General features: G+C 34.5%; 2 protein-coding genes across 2 annotated transcripts; both read left to right on the top strand.

Annotated features, from left to right (window-relative positions):
- The first annotated feature begins 8161 nt into the window (after positions 1 to 8161).
- Positions 8162 to 16279, top strand: LOC117720775 (putative vomeronasal receptor-like protein 4). The gene is made up of 2 exons (XM_034519437.1): positions 8162 to 8174; positions 15393 to 16279. The coding sequence occupies exons 1-2, from the start codon at positions 8162 to 8164 to the stop codon at positions 16277 to 16279; spliced, it is 900 nt and encodes a 299-aa protein (XP_034375328.1).
- A 7957-nt stretch (positions 16280 to 24236) lies between these two features.
- On the top strand, positions 24237 to 25127 carry LOC117720974 (vomeronasal type-1 receptor 90-like). The gene has a single exon (XM_034519668.2). The coding sequence runs from the start codon at positions 24237 to 24239 to the stop codon at positions 25125 to 25127; it is 891 nt and encodes a 296-aa protein (XP_034375559.1).
- Positions 25128 to 27319: the final 2192 nt, after the last annotated feature.

The raw sequence follows: 27319 nt of genomic DNA, 5'->3' as shown, positions 1-27319 counted from the left end.
CTGTTGTTTTGTCCCCCCTTTTATTTCTGATTTTGTTAATTTGAATATTTTTTGTGTGTTTGGTTAGTTTGAATAAGGGCTTATCTATATTGTTGATCTTCTCAGTGAACCATCTCTTTGTTGCGTTGATTCTTTGTGTTGTTCTCTTGGTTTTTATTTTATTGTTTTTAGACTTTAGTTTGATTATTTCTTGCTGTCTACTCCTTTGGATGTGCTTGCTTCTTTTGTTGTAGGCACTTAGACCTGTGAACTTTCCTCTTAGGACAGTTTTCATTGTGTGCTATAGATTTGGGTATGTTGAACATTCATTTCCATTGAACTCTTTCTAGGAAGTCTTTAATTTCTCTCTCTCTCTCTCTCTCTCTCTCTCTCTCTCTCTCTCTCTCTCTCTCTCTCTCTCTCTTTCTTTCCCCAGTAGTCATTTAGTAGAGAGTTGTTCAATGTCCATGAATCTGCAGGATTTCTGTTGTTTTTGTTGTTGTTGAGATCCGGCATAATCCATGGCATTCTTGTAAGACGTAGAAGGTTATTTCAGTTTTATTATGTTTGTTGAAATTTGCTTTGTGACCACATATATGGTCAATTTTGGAGAAAGTTCCCTGAGGTGCTGAGAAGTTATACTCTTGTGTTTGAATGAAATGTTCTGTAAATATCTCTTAGGCCCACTATTTGTTTAATTTTTTTCTAGATGTTCTGTCTATTGGAAAGACTTGATTATTGCAGTCACCCAGTATCCATGTGTGAGGGTCTGTAGGAGGAATGAGTCAGCATATCCTCACTGGCAGCCCATAATGGCCCACATGTGCCCAACAGCTGCATCTGCATTTTACAACCTTAAGATATACTTGGTACATAGAGACAAATGAGGTCAGCAATAGGGGCAAGATGTCATAGGACATAGGTGGAGGATATAAAGGCTCTCCCCAACTTTGCAATAAATGAGTCTGCTTCCCCTTCTTACCTGACTCTCAGAATGACTCTTTGACTCAGTGCTTTCTTACTTCCTACCCCTGAGGACCATCCCAACTGGCCAAGAGCTAAGCCAACAAGGATCAGTGTGTTATTTGAGCTTTAGTAGTGTTTCCAATACAAATATGGTTGTTCTTGCATTTGGGGTATAGATATTATAATTGAAAGATCATCTTGAAGAATTGTTTTTCTTGTATTATTTCTTGAGTATACAGTGTTCTTCCCTATCTCATTTTGTTTCATTTTGGTTTTCAAGTCTATTATGATAGATGCTAGAATGAGTATCCCTGCTGATTTCTTAGGTCCATTTGCTTGAAGAATGTTTTTTCCAACCCTTTACTTTGTGGTAATACCTATCTTGGATATTGAACTGTTTTTTATGCAGCAGAAGAATAGATTCTATTTGGCACTCATTCTGTTAGTCTGAGCCTTCTTACAGGAGACTTGAGTCTGTTGATATTAGAAGGTGTCACTGAAAAATGAGTATTGATTCCTGTTATTTGGCTGTTGCTGTTCTTTTTGGTTGTAGTGGCAGTGTGTGTGTGTGTGTGTGTGTGTGTGTGTGTGTGTGTGTCCCTTCTTTTTTATTTTTATTTTTTTGCTGGTATGAGATTATTTATTTTCTGTGTTTCCATGGGTAGAGTTAATCTCCTTGCATTGGAGTTTTTCTTCTAGTACCTTCTGTATGGCTTGATTTGTGGATAAATATTGCTTAAATATAACTTTATTATGGAAGATTTTGTTTTCTCCATGTATGATGATTGAAATTTTTGCTCAGTACCATAGCCTGGACTAGCGTTTGTAGTCTTCAGAGTCTACAGGACATCTGTTCAAGCCATTCTGGCTTTTGGAGTCTCTGCTGAGAAATTCGGTATAATTCTAATAAGTCTGCCCTTATGTGTTCCTTGGCTTTTCCCCCTTGCAGCTTTTATTATTCTTTCTTTGTTCTGTGTGTCTAATGATTTGATTATTTGGGAAAGGGACTTTTTTTTCTGGTCCAATATATTTGGTTTTTTATAAGCTTCTTGTACATTTATAGGCATGTTCTTCTTAAAGTTAGGAAATTTTTCTTCTATGATTTTGCTAAAGATATTTTCTGGGACTTTCAGGTGGGATTCAGTTTCTTCTTATATTCTTATTATTCTTAGGTTTGTTATTTTCTTAGTGTCCCAGATTTACTTGATGTTTTCTATCAGAAAAATTGGTTTGATTTAATGTTTTTTTGACTGAGGTATCTATTTCTTCTACTGTATGTTCTGTGCCTGATATTTTGTCTCTCATTTCTTGTATGTGTAGGTGATGCTTAAGTAAGTCTGCAGTATCTGTGTGCTTACCTAGACTTCCTGTGTCCGGAATCCCTTCTATATATATCCTTCCTTTATTGCTTTTATTTTCATTTTCAGGTCTTGAACAGTTTGATTTGTTTCCTTCAACTGTTTCTTTTTTTCTTTTTCATTTTTTGGCTTTCCAAAAGAAATTAATTTATTTTCTCCACTTTTTTGTTTGTCCTTTCCTTGATTCCTTTAAGGGATGTATTCATTTCCTCTTTAGGGATCTTTATCATCTTCATAAAATTTATTTTAAGGACATCTTCTTGTGGTTCATCTATGTTGGAACATTCAGAGGTTTCTGGAGTAGAATGACTGGTGGTGACACATCACCGTGGGTATTGTTGATTTTGTCCTTACATTGGCATTTAGGCATTTGGGTTTGGGTTTAATTATGTCTAGAAGCCTATGTGTTTGTCTTTGTTGAATGGGTATTTTATATTTTTCTGTTGGTTTCTGTGTTTCTCTGGTCTTCTGGCCAGAGTAGTAAGAGGGTTTTTATCTGAGTTGGGAGCTGAATCTCTGATGATCAGAGTGGCTTGTGGTCCAGCAAGGGATCCTGTGAAGGATTTGTGGACTTGGGTATGGTGACTTGGAGAGGTAGGAATATTCTGGATAGGGTTGAGGCATGAAGTGGGAATAATGCTTAGGTGGGTAGGCTACCTAAGGTTCTGCTGGCTACTGTGTTGTCTGGTCCTCCAGGATTCCTTCACTGTAGTTGGTGGGTAGATATGGTGGTGAGGTGCAGAAGGCTATTTGGGATTACACTGGCCAGACACTGATAGAGTTTTAGAAAATTATCAGACAAGGGGCTTATCTGAGATTCTGGGTGCTTTTATGGCACTTATAGAACAGAATGCTTCTTCCAGAGTTACAGGCAGGGATATGGTATGGTAGAGAGGAAAGGCTGTGTTCTCTAATTATAATTTCTCTGGATCCATAAAATTAGTGTGAATTTAAAATTTCTGTTTTTACCACAATTACTTAATAAGTTTTATATGAAAATTACATGTGCATATGTATTTGTACTTTATCTATAATTATTTCAATAACTTTATTAAACTATATTAGTGCTAAACTAAAATTGTTTACTTATACATACATATTATACAATGTGATTTGGTGTATGTGTATGCATACATGAAGGACATGTGTGCATGTGCATGCAGAGGCCAGGAAATAATCTTAGCTATTGTTCTTCAGAAGCTATTTACCTTCTACTTTGAGACTCACTGTTACCATAGGCCTACCAAAAATGGCAAGATGGTAGTCCTATTTTCCTGTCTTTGCCTCTCCAGCTTTAGGATTGCAAGTGTGCACTAATATACCCAACTGTATTTTTAATTTAAAATAGATTTTTCCATTTATTTATTTATTTACAGTATATCTCAATCACAGTTACCCACTCTCTTCACTTTTTCTTTGCACAGACCCTATCCCATCTTCACTCCTCTTTCCTATGAGAGACCCTGCCTTGGTTACCAACCCACCATAGCACATCAAGTCACTGCAGGAACACATCCTCTCCCACTGAGACCAGACATGACAGTATAATTAAGCTAATTATAGGCTCCAGAGGCAGGCAACAAAGTCAGGGACAGCCACTGCTTCAGTTGTTGGGAAAACTGCATGGAGACAAAGTTGAACATCTGTTACAATGTGCTGGGGGTGGGGTAGATCCACCCCATGTATGCTCTTTGGTGGGAGGTTCAGTCTCTGGGAGCTCCTGAGTGTACAGGCTTGTTGACTCTGTTGGTCCTTCTGTGGAGTTCCTGTTCCTGCTGGGTCCCCCAATTCTTTCCCCAACTCTTCCACAGGACTCCTTGAGTTCCACCCAAAGTTTGGCTGTGGATCTCTGCATCTGTTTCAGTCAACTGCTGTGTGAAGCCTCTCAGAGGAAAGTCATGCTAGGCTTTTGTCTGTAAGCATAACAGAATATCATTAATCATGTCAGGGATTGGTTCTTTCTCAAGAGATTGGACTCAAGTTAGGCGAGTCATTTGTTGAATATTACCTCAAACTCTGCTCCATCTCTGTCACTGTACTGCTTTTAGGCAGGAAAATGTTTGGGTGGAGTGTGTAGTGTGTGAGTTGGTATCCTTATGCCTCCACTGAGAGTGCTGCCTGGCTTTAGACAGTAGCCACTTTAGGCTCCATATCCTCCAGTCCTTGGAGACTCATCTAGAATCACCCCATAGATTCCCAGGAGTGCCTTCAATCCAGGTCTCTGGCATATCCTAGATAGAGATGCCCCCTTTACCACCGCCAACCATCTGTTTCCATTCATTCTACAAACACTTTCTCCCCGGATACCCCCACACCTGATTCTTCCCCACTTCCATTTCCCTCCCCATCTTCTTTTCTACCCAATTGCCTCTGATGACTATTGTAATTCCACTTCTGTGGCACATTCAAGCATCCTTACTTGGTCCCTCTTTATAAATTAGCTTCTTTGGGTCTGTGGGTTGTAGCATAGGTATCCTGAGTTTATGTCTAATATGTACTTAAAAGTGAGTACATACTATGCATGTTCATTGGGGTCTGGCTTACTTCCCTTAAATTCCATTTGCATATTTCATGATGCTCTTGTTTTTAATAGCTGAGTACTATTCTGTAGTATAAATTAACCACATTATCTGTATCTGTTCTTTAGTTGAGGGACATCTGGGTCATTTTCGGTTTCTGTCTATTGTGAATAAAGCCATTATGAACATAGTGATGCATGTGTCCTTGTGGTATGGTGGACCATCTTTTGCATCTATGCCATGAGTGATATAACTTAATCTTGAGGCAACTCAGTCTTAACTATTCCAAGTTTTCTGAGAAAAACAAGATTGATTTTCAGAGTAGATGTACAAGTTTGCATTCCCATCAGCGATGAAAGATTATTTCACATGCTCCATATCCTCATCAGCATGTGCTATTGCTTTAGGTTTTTTTAAGTATATATTAGCCATTCAGGTGGGTATGAGGTATAATCTCAGTGACATTTTATCTGCATTTCCTTGATTAGGAAGGACATTGAACATTTCTTTAAGTGTTTCTCAGCCATTATAAATTCCTCTCTTGGGAATTCTCTATCTTTGTACCTTATCTTGTAATAGGGTTATTTGGTTTGTTGGTGTTTAACTTATTGAGTTTTTGTATATATTTTTGATATTAGCCATCTGTGATATGTAGGGATGGAAAAAGTCTTTTTCCAATCTATAGGCTGCCATTTTGCCCTACTGATGATGTCCTTTGCCTTACAGAAGTTTTCATTTTCATGAGGTCCCATTTATTCATTGCTGATCTTACTGCCTTAGTTATTGGTGTTCTGTTCAGAAATTTGTCTCCTGACAATGTGTTTGAACAATGTGTTGAACAATGTGTTATTCCTCTCTTTCTCTTTTATTAGACTTAGTGTGTTCAGTTTTTATGTTGAATTCTTTGATTCACTTTGGCTTCAGTTTTCTGCAGAGTGACAAATATGGATCTATTTGCATTCTTCTACATGTAGATATTGTTAGACTAGCACCACTTGTTGAACATACATTATTTTATTTATTGTATATGATTGAACTCTTTGTCAAAAATCAAATGTTCCAAGGTGTGTGGGTTTGTTTCTGGGTCTTCAACTTGATTCCATTGATCAACCTGTTTATTTCTATACCACTGCCACACAGTTTTTTATTAATATTGCTCTAGAGTACAGCTTGAAATCATTGATGGTGATACCTCCAGAAGTTCTTTTATAGTATAGAATGGTTTTAGCTATCTTAAGTTTCTTTTGTTTTTCAACATGAAGTTGAGAATTGTTATTTCAATATCTTTAAAAATTGAGTTGGAATTTTGATAGGAATGGCATTGTATGTGTAAATTGCTTTTTGTAAGATGACAATTTTTGCTATGTTATTTCAACTGATCCATTACAATGGAGGATCTTTCTTCTGTTATCTCCTTTTGATATCTTCTTCAAGTTTTTTCTCAGGGAATTGAGGTTGGTGTCATATAGGTCTTTCACTTGTTTGGTTAAGGTTTTGGTTTTTGAGTTAATATTTTTTATCTGGCCTCTTTGTTGAAGGTGTTTATTATCTGTAGGAATTCTCAGGTAGACTTTTGGAGATCACTTATATATACTATGATATCATCTGCCAATAGCTCTACTTTGACCTTTTCTTTCCCAAATTCTAACCCCTTAATCTCTTCTAGTTTTCTTACTTCTCTAGCTAGAACTTGAAGTGCTATATTGAAAAGATACAGAAAGAGTGAACAGCCTTACCTTTTCCATTATTTTAGTGGGATATCTTTAAATTCTCCTTCATTTAATTTGGTGTTGGCTATAGACTTGTTGTATACTGGCTATATTAAGTATAGGCCTTGTATCACTGACCTCTCCAAGAGTCTCAACATAAAGGGGTGCTGGATTTCATCAAGCACCTTTTCAGGATCTGAGATGATGATGATGTTTTTTCTTTAAATTTGTATATTTTGTGGATTATGTTGGTAGATTTTCATATATTGAACCACCCCTGCATCTCTGTGATGAAGCCAACTTAATCATGCTGGATGATGTTTTTGATGTTTTCTTAGATTTGTTTTACTAGTATTTTATTGAGTGTTTTTACATCAATGTTCATTAGGGAAATCGGTATGAAAATCTATTTCTTCCTTGAGTCTTTGTGTGGTTTAGGTATCAAGGTCACTGTGGTCTCATAGAGTGAATGTGGCAATGTTCCTTCTGTTTCTATTTTGTGGAATAGTTTAAGGTGTGTTGATATTAGCTCTTCTTTGAAAATCAGTAGAATTCTTTGCCAAAACTTTCTGGCCTTGCACTGTTTTTTTTTTTTGTTTTTGTTTTTGTTTTTTGTTTTTTTTTTTTTGGTTTTTTTGGGAGACTTTAATTGCTACTTCTACTTTCTTAGGGGTTAAAGGGCTGTTTAAATAGTTTACCTGTTCTTGATTTAACTTTGGTAAGTGGTATCTATCTAGTAAATCATTAATCTCATTTACATTTTTTTCTATTTTGTGGAGTACAAGGTCTTGACATAAGAACTAATGATTCTTTGAATTTCTTCAGTATCTGTTGTTATGCTTCTGTTTTCATTTCTGATTTTGTTAACTAGGATACTTTCCTTCTGCCTTTTAGTTAGTTTGACTGTGGTTTCCCTGCTGAAAACAGAAAGAAAGAGAAACAGAGAAAAAAAGAGAAAAGGGGTGAAGGGAGAGAGGAAGGAACAGAGCAGAGAGAGAGAGAGAGAGAGAGAGCCCTTCAAAAATTCTCAGGAACTCAAGTTCCAGGAGAAAGGCAAGTATCCTAACTCTCACTTCCAAAACTTTACAGGCCTAGGACACACTTCCTATTGGATACTGAAAAATCACCTACTGTTAATAGATTGGTATTAATCTAAATTTTTTATTCCAGTTGTAAATTTTTTATATGAGATTGTGTGTTTGTGAGTTTGATACATATTTCTTTAAGAAGATAAAGGGTCAGTTGTTTCCTTAATTAGATTGAGTTGTCCAGTTTTTTTTTTTATCCTTTCTGATTAGTCATTGGTCAAAGTCTATTTTGTCAGATGTTAGGATAGTGACAACATCTGCCTTCCTGGTTCCTTTGGAGTACTTTTGTCCACCCCTTTACTCTAAAGTGGTGCTTATCATCAAACTAAGATAAGTTTCTGGAAGGCAAGAAAAAAGTGGAATTTAATTTCCACTTTTCAGTGACTTTTCAGTGTAGAATTCATGTAATTTAAATTATTACTGAAATGTGTATATTAGTTCTGGTTGCCTTGTTGTTGATTTCTTCTGTTGTGTTCTCAGTTGTACTTTGTGTTTTAATTCTTTTTACTTCCTATTTTCTCCTTAGTCTCTTTGCTATGCTTATGTCTCTCTTCAGTCCAAAATAATGCTTTCTATAGTACCTTAGGTTTGGTTAGTCTAATATAAAAATCTTTAAGGCTGTGTATGTTGTAGAAAATTGTTCATCTTCCTTTAATCATGGCAGTTTTGTGGGTATATTACTTTAGATTGGCTGTCATTAAGAACTGTGTATGTATTGCTGCAGTTTCTTCTGGCTTTGAAAGTTTATCTTGAGAAATCAGCAGTTCCTACCCCAACACTTGTTGTAACTAGGGAAGTTCATTAACTGGCACTTTATCTCTTAGATTTTGCAATCCACTTTTCTTGTTTTGTATAATTAATGTTTTACTGTAAGATGCATGAAAACTTTTGTTTCTGCTCTTATCTTTCAGTGTTGTCTCTGGGCTTCATGTGGGATATGGGTGTGGCTTTGTGTTGGTTTATTTTATGACTTTACTAAAGGTCTTGTGTTTGCCATTGACTGGGATTATTTTCCATCACTTTTGCCTATAACTTGAAGGTTTGACTTATGTCATAGTGTCCCACATACACAATAATTTCTAGGTGTGTACTCTGTCATTGAACTACATCACAGCCACATGTCACAGTTTTTCCTGATAAGACAGTAACAGTACCTCACTTCTGTGTGCTATGTAAGAAAGAATGTTGCTTCTAGGTGTGTTTAGAAGAGGTGATATTGTCCTAATTTTATCATAAAAGCTGCTAATTTCTAGGGGAGACACTGAAGCCACTGTCAAGCAAGTATGGAGGGGCCATGAATGTTTCGAAGCATGAAGGACACCTTGGGGAATCTAAAATGTCTTCTACTTCTTTTAAGAATATTTTTATTATTACTTTTGTTGTTCACAAGTACTGGGATAAGTTAATCCACATAGACTTGTATGGCCTGGAGAGAGTAGCTCACACTTGGGAAACATAGAGCCCAGCTGTTCCTATACTACTGTTATCCTGAAATTAGGGACATTCACTTTTCTATTTGATGGTGCCACCTTGTAACAACATCAAGGTCAGAACTGCCCTCTCCAGATGACATGATAATTATGTGACTAGAGGGAGATGAGATGATGACATTTCTTCCTTATAACTACTTCTTAGAGCCTCATTGTACAAGGATGTTTGTTAAACCATCCTAGTGTGGTGAGTGTTTCTTTTCTCTACATTTTACTGATAACTGTAAATGATAAAGTAAAGCAGGCTGTACTTAGACTGTTACTTTTGAACCATATTGTATAACAAGCATTCATTAGATGCTTTTAGACATGAAGGTATAAGTTGTAACCTTTTTATAAAATTACATAGATTTCACTTGGTGTGATCTCTGATTATATGTGTGACACTAGAAGGAAGCTATTAGAAAAAGGACAGGGGCCTAGCAGAGTAATGGAGAGAGAGATAGGAATGGAGACCGGATAAAGTTCATCAATAGGTATTCTATATTAAATGAATGTGTCATGAAACCTATCAATTTACAATGAATATGCATGTAAGAAGTCACTCTAGATGTAATAATTTAGAGAGCACATCTGACAGACTACTCTCCTATGAATTCCAATTGCCAACAGTGTTAGTTTAAAATTCCTGTAGTAAAACACTGAAAAACCTTATAGAGTGAAAACAAAAAACACACTCTTTTTGCTGTGCAGGAGTACATTTACAGTATTAAGTTACATTTAAATTGTACTTTGTATTTTCTCATGTTTGAAGAAAACAAGAATGGTTTTTATACTATGCTCTTATGAAGTCCCAGCATCAATACTACTCCATTTTCAGTGTCTCTATTGAGTTCTGCTATGACTGGCTCAGCTTCAGATCCTCTGTAGTTAGGACAATAATCCAGGTGTACATTAAACTTCTTGGTTTTTACCTAGTGAAATTTCTGTGTCTTCCCATCATTCTGTGTGTACTAATTCTAACCATGGTTTCTAAGCCAGGTAACTGTTATTTTGAAACTTTACTTTCTTAATAATTAAAATTCTCTGTGTCTAACTAGGAAAGTTACTTGAAAAAAGTTTTCTTTGATTCCTTCTAGGCTTAAAATGTGTTTTATTCCACCCTCACGCTTGATTGATGGTTTCGCTGGAAACAGCTGCTGCTATTTCTCAGAATTCCAAAACTTCTGTTATTCTTACAGGATTTCTGTTAAAGCCAATGGCCATTCTGATGGCTGATAGTTCTTTCAAACTAATCTTATAAGGTTTGATAATTTTGTGTTGTTACTGGTGTTGTTATTACTTTGATAATTCTTTATTTTTGAGAGGTTTGTTGGGAAAATTCTGGCCATACTGAATAAATTCTTCTTACATCTCTTTTCAAGTCCTATTGTTTTCCATTTCCTTTTGTATTTAATAAGTTCCTTGATTTTTCTTTCTATAATCTTCATAGTTTATAGGCATCATGTCTGGGACTTTCTATTTATTTATCACTTTCTTATTTTATAGAAGAGTGTATTATTCTGAAATTCCATTTTTCTAGACTTTTATTTGATGGAAACATTCCTCACATATCTAAGTCTAATCATTAGACACATACTTGAAAAATAAAACTCTTAAAATCTCAGTTTGGATTTGTTTTTTGGCAGGCTTTATGATGGAAACCAGATTAAATGTCTTGTGCATCTCCAGCCTGATTTCTGTTGTCTCCTGTAAAGAAAGCTGATAAAGGTAAATTGAGTCAAGAAATGGCTAATCTCTGAGCTGTAGACATAGTAATTTGTATACACTTAGGAATATTTAGGAAAATTCCAACTCATGGCCTTGGAAATTATAAGACGCTGTTAACATCATATAATAAGTTTTTTGAAAATTTGAAAAATTAATTCTGTCACAAAGATTTCTAATAAAGTTAATTTTTTCTATGTGCTTCAAAAATATCTATCTGAAAAACTCACCTCATTTACTAAATCCAAGTAAAGCTATCCTTGCAAATAGGTAAACTGCATACATTTTAGTATATACTTGAGTGTTTCAATGAAAGTAAATTCAGTTTTAATACTTTAGGTTTTTTACATTGAACCTTTTAGCATTGATCTTGATATAGTATTAATGTTGATTAGCAGTGAGAAAAATTTGCAATTCTCAAACATTATAAAATTATTAACATTAAATCTGTTAAGGTTTCCTCCAATAATTACAAAAACAATTGCTCATTGAAATATGCATTCCCAAAGAAATGCAAAGAAAATTTAAGTTTAGGTGATAAATATCATAAATTTATTTTTATTTTTCTGGAATATCAGTCACTAATGAAAATAGGAGATTAAAATGGAAATGAAGGCACGGGTGGTGTCACACACCTATGATCCCAGGACTTTCAAGGCTAAGGCACGAGGAACATGGATTTCACTGAAGTCAGTCTGAACTACAGGTTGCTATCTCCTTCCCTATTTTTCACACACACACACACACACACACACACACACACACACACACACACCAGTACTGAACTGGAAAACATATAATGCAGAATTATGAAAATGATGATTTTTCAATATGGAACAAAATGCTGGAAGTTAATGTCATTACATCGCTGACCACAGAGTATCAATACTAAAAAAAACTAACCAATAATTCGTAAGGTGAGGTTATGTTTATAATTATTACAGATTTGTGGTTTCTTCTCAGAAATTTCCATTAAATACCTACACTGATGTATTAGACAGGGCCTATGAATTGATCAAGTCAACCTGAAGCAGAGGACACATTCTCCATTTTCCTTAAAGTTTACTTTATTTTAAAAACATATAATATATAAGTCTCAGTCTTTCACACAGTTGATGTAAAGTTATTCATGCTAGCGCTCACATACACACTCCAAGTGATCATTGTCATATCTTTTCCCAAATTATCAACTTGTGATGAAGATCTGGGGATGATTACTTCCACAAAGTCTCTGCAGTAACACCTAGGCTGCCGCTACTTCATCTTAGGAGAACTGGCTTATAACTATTAGGTTGTAATATTCTAGGAGGCATCTGTGTGTTTACTGTTACACCTGGGCTAAATTCAATTTCCAAAGAGCAATACACCCACTTAAGTTATTTAAGACTATCAGGTAATAGCTATGAATTAATGCTGTAGTAATAACTGATCTGTATTTATTTCTGCTGTCATTATCTAGTTCATTAAGATTCCATGGAATTAGCTCAGGTACCTAAAGTCTTCATCTCCTGAGATTTCTAAAGACTTATTCTTGTTGCTGACAGTGGTCAGTACATCAGCCAACACCATGTATCTTGTCACCTGGAAATCACATACTCACTTTATGTTTTTTGTGAGCATTCATACAGCTTTTAGGTCATTACTCATTAAATGTGGTGAAGCTTAAAATTAAATGGTACTTGTCATCTATTATGTTTGTATGTTCCTTAGATTACTTAATCTCCACAAAGAAGAAGGCAAAGATCACCATAAATTTATAAAACACAAGTGTTTTAAAATCAAATATTGTGATAATGAAGAGGTGAAGTGATCTCTTTTGTAAAATGTAGAACTAAGGAGACAGCAGCACTTGGCCTCTTATTACACATCTCTTGAGATACCTGTGTGCACACTGCTTTGTTTTTTGAACTGGGATATTTTAATAATGATACCTTTTCCACTTTTGTGAATCTTTATGGATGTACTTTGGGTTTTAGTACTTACAACTAAACATTATAATTTAAACTATGGTGAAAGACTCCAGTGCAATTGTTTTTCAACTACAACAAATGACTTTACTCAGTGGATGCATATGTTAACAATGCTGTAGTCATAGGAGCTATAGTCTTTTATGGTTTACTCTCAGCTTCAGTGAATGCCAAAGAAAGATGCCCCTTGATCAATTAGAACATGTGTCATTTTCTGTATGTGACAAACATTTACAAAGCAAATGATGTGAAGAGAGACTTTGAAGAACATATCTTTTGGAAGAGAAAAAACTACTTCCGGTTACTATCTTTTCACTTATATTATCATATTTTTCACAAATATTATCATACTTTTATATTACTTATATTACATTACTATATTAAATTGTAAGCATTAAACTAATAAAAATTATTATACATACATCTTTTGAGAATTTGAAATTTTAAAATTGGTATATGGCTACTCTTCTTTCAATTTGGAGAGCAGGGCTTTAGTTAAGTATTATTCTGGAGATTTTATATAATTATTTAAGATTCATTTATTTTATTTACATGCTTGCATGCAGTTATTTGTACTTCCCACAATCCATGCCACAGGTAATGGATTCCCCCAAACTAGAGTCACAGATGATCATGAGCCATCATGTCATTGCTGGTAATCTAACTTTGGCCATTTGCAAGAATTAAAAGTGCTCTTAATCACAAATACATCTCCACAGTCTTAATCTCAAAGCTTTTTTACACACAGAATATCAGTGTGCAGTAACTGTAGATGCATGTTGATGAGAGAAATAGATGTTTCTCTCTGACAATTGAGATGAATCCATTCCTTTACTAGATTAAGCATTTTAGGACCAAAAATCATATGAAAATAAAGTGAGTGATTTATTATATCATATTCATGGGATGTAATATGATGGTCAGTTCTGCTAACTTCTGTATTATTTCTATACATACATACATGCATGCATGCATGTGTCGCTTTATGTGGAATATACTAGTGAAGCTGAAAATATAATTAGGCACCCTTTTTCTCACAAGATTCTGGGTCAGTGTAGTCATTTTCTATTTATCACAAAGCTGATTTTAAAGTATTGAATTAAATCAATTCAATAATAAATTTCTCATGAAAACCTGACCAAGTAACTTACATAAGCACTAAAGTTAAGTGTGTTGAGTGAAACTGTAAAATTATCTGGGTCCTGGTGATAAATGATAACACTTGTTACCTTGTTTTCAAACATATGGGAAGGAATCTCAAACAGGAATTCCCAAACAGAATATCAATTTGGTCAACTTCACCATTACATATTTGTCATAATGTATGGGGAAAGAAGTGTCTTAATATCACATGTTTACTCTTCTTGGAGGCTCCTAGCTCCACATCAGCAGGTGTGATTATATACTCTTTAGAAACTATGGAAACTAGGAAAGCAAAACTGGACCATTACCAGGAGAGGGGTAAGTGTGGGAGCAACCAGAATATCAGGATACCATTATCTGAACTAGGAAATGGAAAAGACAGTGCTACTTAGTGGGAAGGAGACAGGTAATACAGAAGTTGGGAAGAAGGCAAAGGGAAATATCAGGACCCAATTTATCAAAGAGGAAAATGGAAAAACTGGATGTGTTCTTAAGTAAATGTCGGGGAGACAAATACAGAGAAGGGGGTAGTTAAGTAAAAAACATCATGGATGTCTAGAAAAAATCCATAACTGTTAGTTCATAACATAACATAATCATACTGTTAGTGTTTACTGTTGTCCCATACAAAAATGGAAGAAAAATAGTTTGTCTTAATAGCTTGGAGTAGTTCTTTAATCCTTAATTGAAGTTCACAAAGGGTTTTAATGTGATGGGAAGTGAACAAGAATCTATCTAGGACCATTTATAGCTATAATAGTTCCATAATTAACAGGCTGTGGAAAGAACATTAATGTTCTCCCAATGTATCTGCGTCTTTAATTCTAAATTCAGAGGATATAAAATTTCATGGAGAAAAAAAACATTTTAAAAGATTATTGAGATAGATTTTTGGTGTTTAAAATAGTGAGATAATAATGTATTATCACTGTCATTTCAACAGAATTATGAGTCAAAACTAGGATAGTTGCAAAAGAGCGTAGTAAACTTATAGAATATGAGGCAGAATATTCTGATATTTTTTCCACACCAACGTACATTTTGTTCAGTTCATAGATGTGATAAATATTCTGTACTCATTACTACTATTTTAGGTGTTAGCTACAAAATGAGAGAATTGAAACCAATAGTATTGTATTTTTAAGGCATTAGACTCAGTTGCATGAGACAAAGTATTTGTACTGTATAGATATGAATATCAAGGTACTTGTTATCTATACTATTTTATAGATAGTGGATGATACATGGATGGTATACAGACATGTAGGCTATGATGCACAGTCTGAAAACCAGAAGTTAAAAAAATAGATTAATGAAGAATTAATAGAGAAAATAGAATGATGATGTAGACACACCATTCAATGAATCACAAGTTTTACGTATACTCTGTTTTTATTCCAGATATATGAAATACACTTCTACTCTGCTCTTAAGATGAGTATACTCTGCATATATGTCCTCATAAGAGAATGTCCTTTATTTCCAAGCTAGACTTGGAGTCTTAGCCAATGTGTTTCTTCTTCTTTTCTGTATTTTCATAATCCTACATCAAAGACACAAGCCTATTGACCTAATCTCCTTTCAGTTGACCTTTGTTCACATAATGTTTTTTCTCACTGGAGGAAATATTTGGCTTACAGACATATTTGAGTCGCTAAACATTAAGAATGAAATCAAATGTAAGGCAACATTTTACATAAGCAGAGTGATGAGAGGCCTCTCTATCTGTATCACCTGCCTCCTGAGTGTATTGCAGACTGTGACAATCAGTCCAAGTAACTCTTTGCTGGCAAAATTTAAACAGAAAGTTAAAAAATACATGATCAATGCTTTCTTTTATATTTGGCTTTTCAATTTGTCTGTTAGTAGTGACATGCTATTCTATGTTGGTGGTTTTACCAATGTGAGTGAGACCAAGCAGGTGAATGTCACTAAATCCTGCTCACTCTTCCCCATGAACTATATCATCCAGGGATTAATTTTTACACTGTCAATCTCCAGAGATGTGTTTCTTGTAGCAGTCATGTTGACCACAAGTGTGTACATGGTGAATATCTTGCACAGACATCAGAAGCAATGCAAGCATCTTCATAGCATCAGAAACCTGAGAGCATCCCCTGAGAAAAAGGCCACACAGACCATCTTGCTGCTGGTAGTTTTCTTTGTGGTCATGTATTGGGTGGACTTTATCATCTCATTCACCTCAATCCTGTTATGGACCTATGACCCAGTCTTCCTGACTGCTCAAAAGTTTGTGATGAATGTCTATCCCACAATTACTCCTTTGGTACAAATAATTTCTGATAAGAGGATAATCACTTTTCTGAAAAACTTGCAGTCAAAGTGCCACTAGATTCTCTAAAAAAAAGGTTTATTTTTCCTCCTTTCAAAATGATTCATTTATTTTCATTTATATGTACAAGTGTTGTAACTGCATGTATGCATGACTGCATTTCTGATATGCACAGAGGTCAGAAGAGGTCTTGGGTTCCTGCAACTGCAGTTTCAGATAACTGTAGGTGCCATGCTGGTGTAGCTCTAGTAATTGTGTTTTTTTTTCTAAAATACAGACTCTCCTTAAACTTCAGTTGTTCAAGTAGCAAAGTGATATTTTTCATATGATTCAAATAAAGTTTCTGATATTACATTCATATATTATTTTGATGTTACTGTGCCAAGTACTATAAACTTCTTAAGTTTATTGTACACCATAAGTTGCTCTTTTCACACAAATTCTCTTTCCTATTCATTTTACTTTCCTAAACGTGTCTTTGATGCTGAGGTTATTCACAAGAATTTTCTTGCTGACTTTTAAAGCCTTTTTTGAAACCCTTTTAATCTACATTCATTCATAATGTTTAGTAAAATCAGCTCTAATTCTGTTTATTAATTTAAATTTCTCTAGATCACAAGTTAATGAGATGATTTTTATTTCTTTTACCACACTCAATTAGTCCTATATGAAACTTTATTATGTCTCTTTATTTGTACTTTATTTAATCTATACTTATTAAAATATCATCAATTAATAAATATTGTTTGTATACAGATACATATGTCCAATGTGGTTTTTGTGAATGTCTGTATGCTTGTGTATATGTCAACAGAGAAATAATTGTGTTCATGTACACTTTGCAGCTAGGGGACAACATTGGCTGTTGTTTTTCAGAAGCAATTCACCTTGTCTCTGACAGAGTGTGTCTTTTCTGTACCTGGAAGTTACCAAATAGGCTGTTACCAAATAGAAGCCTATCAGATAAAGTTGTACTATCTCTGGCACTCTGATTCTCAGATCACAGGGATTCAACCATACTCTACTATTTAATAATTATGTTCTTTTATAAGAAAATTTTTTCATACAGTATATTCTCATTAGGTTTTCCTGTTCCCCTAGTCCTTCCAGTTCTTCATCATCTTTTCTTCCATCTAGAGCAACACTTTTTCTCTTTCTCCTTATGAAACAAAAAGGCTTCTCAGCAATAATAATATAATAAACAACAATAATTAAAAACAAAACAGACAAACTACAATAGAGCAAAACTAACAGTTATAAAAGAGTGGAAGAAAAACCAATAAACCTATACAGACATAGAAGGACATAATTTCAACACAGGGATCTTATACAATACAAAAAGCGGAAGTCATATATGCAAAGGAATTGTAAACATTGCATTGAGTTCATTTTGTGTTGGTTATCTTCTACAGGGGATTGTGATTTATTTCTCCAGGTAAGATACCCTTGTAGAAAATAATGTTTCATTTGCAACTGGGTATCAGAGAAAGATAGTTTTGGGTCTAGGGAAAGGCTTTATCTGCTTCTATTCTAGAATACTATCAGGTGCAATCCTAGTCATCCCTCTACATGCTGACACAGTCTCTGTGTTTATATGTGTCCATTGTGTGGTATTTAGATGGCCTTGCTCCCTTCATGTTCTATATCCACTCTGGTTCTTCTAGTCTTTCTACCAACACTTCCACTGAGTTTACTGGGTCCTGGGCAAAAGAATTTAATAGAGACATCCAATATAGGACTAAGTGACCCAAGGTCTCTCGCTCTCTGCATATGTTTTTTTTCTGATGTGGGTCTTTGTATCTCTTTCCATCTGCTGATTAAGAAAGATTCTATGATGATTTATCAAGACTTGAATGTATGAGCCCAGTAGAGTGTCATTAGGAGTCATTTTATTGCTACATTCTTTTACAAGAACATTGGTATTTAATTTTCTCCTTGGTGCCTGGCATATCTATTCTCAGGTTCTTATCCACACAAGCAGTGTTGGCTATGGCTTCATCTCATGAAATGCATGATGTAAATCAAACCTGATATTGGTTGGTTACTTTCCCAGGCTTTATGCCACTATTGCACAATCATATCTTGATGGCCAGTCACTATTATAGTTTGAGGGTTTTTTTTAATGGGGATAATGTTTAACTTTCTCTTCATGTAGTATGCATAGTACTTTCAGTATCATGAACTCTGGACAGTTAGTGTAAATTATCTAGATAATTACAACCTCGATTTCTCCATGTTTACTGAGTTCTGTAAGTGATGTCCTCAGGAATATAGCCTTACCATCAGTTTGTGGGAAACAAACGATAGCCTTGACAATTCATCCTGTTGTTCAGAGGTACCTATACAGCATCTTTTGAGAATAACTTAATTAGATGTAAGCTATTCTCATTTGGGAGCTTCATCGTTTGATCACAAATTTCAATTGGGGCTCTGTCTCTCCTGTTATTTTGTTATTTCATTTAGATTGCCTTTAAGTTTTAGGGTGCTTCTACAGTATTAAGACTATATATGATCCCTTAAATATTCCTTATTTTTAACAGTTCCTTCCCACTTTCACTGTTTTACCCATCTTCCCCATGGTTTCTAGGCCAGTTAACTGTTTCTCTGGAAATTTGCTATTCTTATTCATGAAAATTCTCTGTGACTATCTAGGAAACTTGTTTGGGATAGGTTTCTTTGATTGTTTTGTTTTTTAATTTCTTCCAGGAGTAAATATATATTTTCCATCCTCATACTTGATTGACGGTTTGGCTAGACACAGCTGCTGTTTCTCTTTGAATTCTGAAATATCTTTTCCTTAATGTATTTTTGTTAAACCAAAGGTCATTCTAATGGCTGGTTTTTCTTTCAAAGTGATATTATAAGGTTTGATAAATTTGTGTTGTTAAGGTGTGCTTCTTATTTTGGATATTTCTTTTCTGTTTTCTTTATTTTTGAGAGTTTTATTGGGAAAATTCTGGCCATTCTGAATAAACTCTGCTTATTCCTCTTTTCATGTCCTGTTGTTTTCCATTTCCTTCTGTACTTAGAAAGATACTTGATATTTTTTCTATAATATTTGCAGTTTTATAGTCATTTCTCTTCTGTGACATTATATTTTCTATCACTTTCTTATTTATAGCACACTGTCTTTTTCTTAAAATTTCTCTTTTTTGGTTTTCTTGCAGGCTTCATGACAGAACATGGAATGACTGCCTTCTATGTCTCCAGCCTGATTTTTTTGTCTCATGTGAAGAAAACTGATGAAGGTAAATTGAGTCAAGAAACAGCTATTCTGAGCTATAGATGTAGTAATTTATATATATACTTAGGAATACTTGGATAAGTATCAACTCATGGTCTAGGATATTGTAAGACATTGTAAACATTATATAACAAGTTTTTGAGACAGGGTTTCTCTGTGTAGCCCGGACTGTCCTGGAACTCACTCTGTAGACCAGGCTGGCCTCGAACTCAGAAATCCGCCTGCCTCTGCCTCCCAAGTACTGGGATTAAAGGCGTGCGCCACCATCACCCAGCTCAAGTTTTTTGAAGATTTGAGAATTTTGGGTTTTTGTACTGCAAAAATTTCTAATGAAAATTTCTTTAATAGATTTATAATAATCTTTCCTGTGTGTTTCAAAAGTTTCTATCTAGAAATCTCACCTCACTTACTAAATCCATGTAAAGTTATCCTTACAAACAGGTAAACTGGATAACTTTCAGTAGATACTGGCACATTTCAGTGAACATAAATTGAAGTGTAACATATTGTTTTCTAATATGACCTTTTAGCATTGATTCTGTTATACTATTGAGTAACTTTTTATTGGCACTGAGAAAAATATTTGCAATTCTCAAACAGTAAAAAATTATTTTATATCAAACCCTCCAAGCTTTCCTCCTATAATTACAAAAACCAGTTGATTATTGAAATATGCATTCCCAAACACATGCAAAGTCAATTCAAGGTGATGGCTATCACAAGTTCATTTTTATTTTTTTTGAATATCAATCATATATGAGATTAAAATGGAGAATAAAGGCAGGTGTGGTGATACACCTCTACAATCTCAGCACCTTCAAGGCTAAGGAAGGAGGAACATGGCTTTGATTGAAGTCAGCCTAAACTACAGGTTGCAATCTCCCTTCCTTTTTTTCTTCAACACAGACACACCTACCCCCCCCCCCAACACACACACGCCAATACTAAACTGGAAAACAGATAATATAGAATTATAAAATGGATGATTTTTTTAAAAATGCACAAAATGCTATTAGTTAGTGTCATTACATCAAAGACAAAGAGTTTCTATTAAAAAATTATAACTCTTGAATTTGTTTGTAATCATTACAGATTTATTAGTTTATTTTCAGAAATTCACATTAAGCATCAACACTGATGTATTAGGCAGGGCAAATGGATTTAATCAAGTCGACTAGAAGCTGAAAACACATTCTCCATTTTCCTTAAAGTTAATTTTATTTAAGAAACATTTTATATGTCTCAGTTCTTTACACAGTTGATGTAAAGGTATCCATGCTAGTAACCTTGGCCCACTCTGTGTTATTGCTCTACTCTTAGACTCAGTAGTACAATAATTTCACACACACACACACACACACAGAGAGAGAGAGAGAGAGAGAGAGAGAGAGAGAGAGAGAGAGAGAGAGAGAGAGAGAGATTCACAGTGAACATTCTCATGTATCCCCTAAAATTATGTCATGTAATTTGTGATGAAGAAATCTGTGTATGATTGCTTCCACTCCTCTACTCCTGCTAATTCATCTCAGGAAAACTGCCTCATAACTATTAGGTTAAGTATTCTAGTCAGCATCTGTGTGCTTACTGTTACACCTGTGCTAAACTCAGTTTCCAAAGAACAATTCACCAATTAAGTTTTTTAAGTGTATCAAGTAATAGCTATGAATTAATACCTTAGTAATAATGATCAATATTTCTATTGTCAATATCTATTTCATAAAGATTCCATGGAACTAGTTTGTGTGGCTAAGGTCTTCATCTCCTGAGATCACTGACAGTTGCTGACAGTGGACAGTACATCAGCCAACATTATTATCTTGTCACCTAAAAGTCACATACTCACTTTATGTTCTTTCTGAGCAGTTGTATAGCTTTTAGGTCATTACTTACTAAATACTGTGAAGCTTAAAATAAAATGGATACTTGCCATCTATTATGTTTCTATGTGCCTTAGGTTACTAAATCTCTACAAAGCAGAAGGCAAAGATTACAAAAAATTCATAAAACCACACTTTTCCAAAATTACTATGATAATGGAGAGGTAAAATGATCTTTCTTTTTAAATGTAGGACTAAGTAGAAAGCAGCTCTTGGTTTCTTGTTGCACATCTCTTGATACAACTGTCTGTACACTGCTTCATTTTTTGGTCTGGGACATTTTAATAGTGGTAGTTTTTCCAATTTTACTATTGTTTACAAACACACTTTCAGTTTTAGTACTTACAACTAAATATTACAATTTAAATTACTGTGAAAGCTCCCAGTATTGCAATTCTTTCTCAAATAAAACAAGTTACTTTTATCTGTGGATGCATATATTAACAACTCTATAGTCATGGTAGCAATAATCTTTTCTGGTCCAGTCTCAGCCTAAGTGAATGGCAGAGAAAGATGCCACTTGATCAATTAGGAGATGCATCATTTTCTTTATGTGATAAACATTTTCAAAGCAATGGATGTGAAGAGAGGCTTTAAGAACTTATCTCTAGGAGAAGAAAACAATACTACAGATTATTATCATTTAACTTACATTATCATCTTTTTATATTATTCATATTCCATGTGCTATATTAATAAATTGTAGGTGTAAAAGTAATAAAAATAATTATACATATATCTTTTGTGAATTTGCAATTTTATAATTGGTATATGGCTAGTGTTCTTTTAATTTAGAGAGCAGAGCTTGAGGTAAGTGTTATTCTGGAGTTTTTATATAATTATTTAAGTTTTATTCATTTTATTTTACTTATATGAATATTTTTCTTGCATGTATTTATGTGTACCACCAACATTCCCTGTCACAGGCAATGGATTCCTCCAAACCAGAGTCACAGGTGGTCAGGAGCCATCATGTCATTCCTGGGAATCTAAGCCCGGACCATTGCTAGAATTAAAAGTGCTCTTAAGCACTAATCCCTCTCTGAAGCCTTAATCCTAAAGCTTTTCTGCACACAGAACATCAGTGTGCAGCTACTGTAAATATCTGTTGATGACATAATTAGATTTTTTTTATCAATTGAGATTAGTCCATTCTTTAATAAATTAAGCATTTTAGGACCAAAAATTACATAAAAATAAAGTAGGTGATTTATCATTTTATATTCATGGGGAAGTTTTACAATGGACACTTCTACTAACTTCTTCATTATTTCTATGCATACAGGAATACATGCATGTGTCTCTATATGTGTAATATAAAAGTAAAAGTGGACATATACTTAGGCTCTCTTTTCCTCTCAAGGTTCTAGGTCAGTGTAGTTATTTTCTATTTCTTTGTTACAAAGCTGGTTTTAAAGTACTAAATTTATTCAATTCAGTGATGAATTGATCCTAGTAACCAGGCCAAGTAATCTATGTGAGCACCACAGTTGAGACTCCTTAGTGAAACTGTAAAGATTCATGGTCCTGGTGATATGTGATAGCACTTGGCAACTTGTTTGAAAATGATAGGGAAGGAATCTCAAACAGGACAAACAATGTGGTGGTCAACTTTATTATTACATATTTATCATATTGTGTGGAAAATAGTGTTTGTTTTAATGTCACGTGATTTTCCTTCTTAGAGGCTCCTAGCTCCACATCTTCAGGTGTGATTATGTAACCTTTAGAAACTATGAAAACCAAGAAAGAAAACGTTACCATTGCAGGCTAGGGGTGAGTGTGGGAGCAAGAGAAGGCAGAATAGCAAGATACAGGTATCTGAACATGGAAATGGGATAGACTGTGCTACTTAGTAGGCAGGAGGCAAGTACATACAAAAGAAGTTGGGAAGAATATAAAGTGGAATTAATCACCTTATCAAAGAGGAAGATGGTAAAATGCATGGGTTCTTAGGTAAAGGTGAGAGAGATAGTCAAAGAATAGTGTAGTTGGGTAAAATAACAACATGGATGGCTAGAAAAAGTCATAAGGATTCATATTGTTAGTGATTTACTTTTCTCCCCCACAAACCCAAAAGAAAAATAATATTTGTCTTGATAGCTTGAAGTAGTTGTTTAATCCACTATTGAAGTTCACAAAGGGTTTCAATGTGATGGAAAGTGAAGTGGAATCAATCTAGGACCATTTATAACTATAATAGTGAAATAATTAACAAGGTGTGGAAAGTAAGGTAATGGTCTCCCAATGTATTTATATTTTCAGTTCTAAATCCTGAGGATGTAAAATTTCATTGTTAAAAAAAATTAAAATGATTGATTTAGATATATCTTTTCATGATTGAAATAGTGAGATAATCATGAATTATCACTGTAATTCCATTAGAATTATGAATCAAAACCAGGATAGTTGTCAACGAGTATAGTAAAATTATGAAATATGAAGTAGAGTCTCCTGATATTTTTCCTACACCAATATACATTTTGTTCAGATACATAGATGAAATAAATATTCTGTAATCATTAGTACTATTTTAGGTGTTAACTATAAAATGAGACAATTGAAAAATGAGACAATAGTTTTAGATTTCTCAGGCATTAAACTTAGTTGAGACAAAGCGTTCACTCTGTATAGCTATGAATATAAAGGCTCTTATTATCTATAATATTTTATATCCAGGAGATACATGCATGGTATGTATAAATCTTGTCCATGAAGAATATTCTGGAACATGAGTGGTCAGAGATAGATTAATGAAGATTTAGTAGAAAAAAAAATAGAATGATGATATTGACACACCATTTAATAAATCAAAAGTTTTATGTATTCTGTATTTTTTTCCAGATAGATGAAATACACTGCTACTGTGCTTTAAAGATGAGTATACTCTGCATTTATGTCCTCATTAGAGAAGGTCCTTTATTTCCAAGCTGGAATTGGAGTCCTACCCAATATGTTTCTTCTTCTTTTCTATACTTTCATAATCCTACGTCACAGACCTAAACTCATGGATCTAATCTCCTGTCAACTGACCCTGGTTCACATAATGATGTTCCTCACTGGAGGAACTATGTCACTTGCATACATATTTGTGTCACTAAATGTTAACAATGATATCAAATGTAAAGCAACTTTTTACACAAATAGGGTAATGAGAGGCCAATCTATCTGTATCACCTGCCTTCTGAGTGTGTTCCAGGCCATCACAATCAGTCCCAGTACCTCTTTGTTGGCAAAATTTAAACACAAACTTAAAAAAAAATACATTATCAATGCATTATGTTATATTTGGTTTTTCAATTTGTCTGCCAGTAGTAACATGCTCTTTTATGTTGGTGGTTTTACTAATGTGAGTGAGACCAAGCAGGTGAAGGTCACTAAATCTTGTTCACTTTTCCCCATGAACTACATCATCAGGGGATTAAGTATTATACTGTCAACTTCCAGGGATGTGTTTCTTGTAGCAGTCATGCTGACTACAAGTGCTTACATGGTGAACGTTTTGCACAGACATCACAGGCAATGCAAGCATCTTCATAGCATCAACAACCGTAAAGAATCCCCTGAGAAAAAGGCCACACAAACTATCTTACTGCTGGTAATTTTCTTTGTGGTCATGTACTGGGCAGACTTTATCATCTCACTCACCTCACACCTGTTATGGATCTATGACCCAGTTGTCCTGACTGTTCAGAAGTTTGTGATATATGCCTATCCCACAATTACTCCTTTGGTAAAAATCATTTATGATAAGAGAATAATCAATGTACTGAAAAACTTGCAGTAAAGTGCCACTAGATTTTCCAAAAACTCTAGTTTATTTCTTCTCCTTTAAAAATGTTTCACTTATTTTTATTAATATGTACAAGTGTTATACCAGCATGTATGCATGACTGCATTCCTGATGTGCACAGAGGTCAGAAGAGGTCTCTTGGGTTCCCTTGGAACTGCAATTTCAGATGACTGAAGGTGCCATGCTGGTATAGCTCTGGTAATTGTGGGTTTTTTAATTTACAGACTCTTCTTAAACTTCAGTTGTTCAAGTAACAAAGTGACATTTTTCATATGATTCAAATAATGCTTGTGGTATTACATACATATATTTTGTTGACATTATTGATGTGAAAGACTATAAACTTTCTTAACTTCATTGTACAGCATAAGTTGCTCTTTCTGCATGAATTCTCTTCTCTCTTCTTTCTACTTCATAAAACTGTCCTTGATGCTGAAGTTACTCAAAAGTAACTCCTAGATGATAGCAAGTTTCTAAGCCTCTTCTTCGAAACCATCTTAATCTATATTAACTCATATTTTAGTTAATATCATAGTTTTAATTCTGTTTATCAATTCAAATTTCTCTGGATCATAATTTAATGGGAATATATTTTTTCATTTTTACCACAGTTGCTCAATTAGTCCTATATTAAGTTTTCTTATCTCATTTTTTACTTCATTTAATCTATATTCATAGAAATATCATCGATTAATAAATATTGTTATATACAGATAAATATGTCCAATGTAGTTTTTGTGAATGTTTGTATGCTTGTGTATATGTCCACTGACAAAAAAATGTGTGTTCATGTTGATATTGGAGCCAGGAGACAACATTGGTGTTTGTATTTCAGAAGCACTTCACCTAGAGCTATGATAGAGTGAGTGTCTCTTCTGTACCTGGAGCTTACTAAGTAGGCTCTTACCAAATAGGAGCCCATAAGATAAGGATTGTCCCATCTCTGACTCTCTGACCCTGGATTCACAGGTCATACCCTACCATCTCATAGTTAAGTTCCTCTTTTATAGGACAAACTTTCTTTCATACAATATATTCTCATTAGGTTTTCCTGTTCTCCTAGTCCTCCCAGTTCTTCCACATCTCTTTTACCATCTTGAGCAACACTTTTTGTGTCTCTCCTTATGAAACAAAAAGGCATCTAAGCAACAATAATAAAATAAACAGCAATAATTCAAAACAAAATAGACTAACTACAATAGGGCAAAATGTACAGTTGTAAAACAGTCAAAGAAAAAGTACAATTAACTCATACACACATAGAAGCACACAAGTTCAACACAGTGATCTTATAAAAATACAAAACTAGATAGCTTTTGGGTTAGGGAAGGGCTTTATCTACTTCTACTCCAGGACACTATCAGGTGCAATCTCTGCGGTCCCTGTGCATGCTGCCAAAGTCTCTGAGTTTATATGTGTCCATTGTGCTGTGTTTAGATGGCTTGATTTCCTTGGTCTCTCCATTCACTCTGGCTCTTCTAGTCTTTCTACCACCTCTTCCACAAATTTTACTGGGCCATTGGTGAAAGAATGTAGTAGTGACATCTAATATAATACTGAGTGTCTCAAGGTCTCTCACTCTCTCATATTTTTCTGTTGTGACTCTCGGTATCTTTTCCCATTTGCTGATGGCTGAAGCTTCTGTGATGATGGTTTAGCAAGCCTTATATCTATGACTCCAGTAGATTTTCATTAAGAGTCATTTTATTGTTACATTCTTTTACAAGAACATTAGTATTTCATTTTCTCCTTGATCCATAACTTATCAATTCTCAGGTTCTTGTCCACCCAAGCAATACTGATAATGGTTTCATCTCATGCAGTGCATGATGTAAATCAAACTAGATATTGCTTGGTTACTTTCACAGGCTTTATGCCACTAATGCACAGCCAACCCTATCTTGCTGGCCAGTCACTATTGCAGTCTGAAGTTTGTATAGCTAGCTGCATTGGTGTTTAACTTTCTCTTAATGTAGTATGCATGGTACTTCACAGTATCACGAACTCTGACCAGTTAGGGTAAATCATCTAGATAGTTGCAACTTTGACTTCTTCATGTTTAATGAATTGTGTAAGTGATGTCCTCAAGAATATGGTCTTGCCATCAACTTGTGGACAGCAAACAATAGTCTAGACAAGTCACTGTGTAGTTTGAGGTTCCATGTAGCACAGTTTGAGAATAACTC

Source organism: Arvicanthis niloticus, chromosome 15 (genome assembly GCF_011762505.2).
Source record: "Arvicanthis niloticus isolate mArvNil1 chromosome 15, mArvNil1.pat.X, whole genome shotgun sequence".
In the NCBI taxonomy this organism is placed as follows: Eukaryota; Metazoa; Chordata; class Mammalia; order Rodentia; family Muridae; genus Arvicanthis; species Arvicanthis niloticus.
This window is presented reverse-complemented; position numbering and strand designations above follow the sequence as displayed.

Bases quoted from the DNA above. Each gene is read 5' to 3' on its own strand.
- LOC117720974 (XM_034519668.2), top strand. From the start codon at position 24,237: ATGTCCTCATTAGAGAAGGTCCTTTATTTCCAAGCTGGAATTGGAGTC.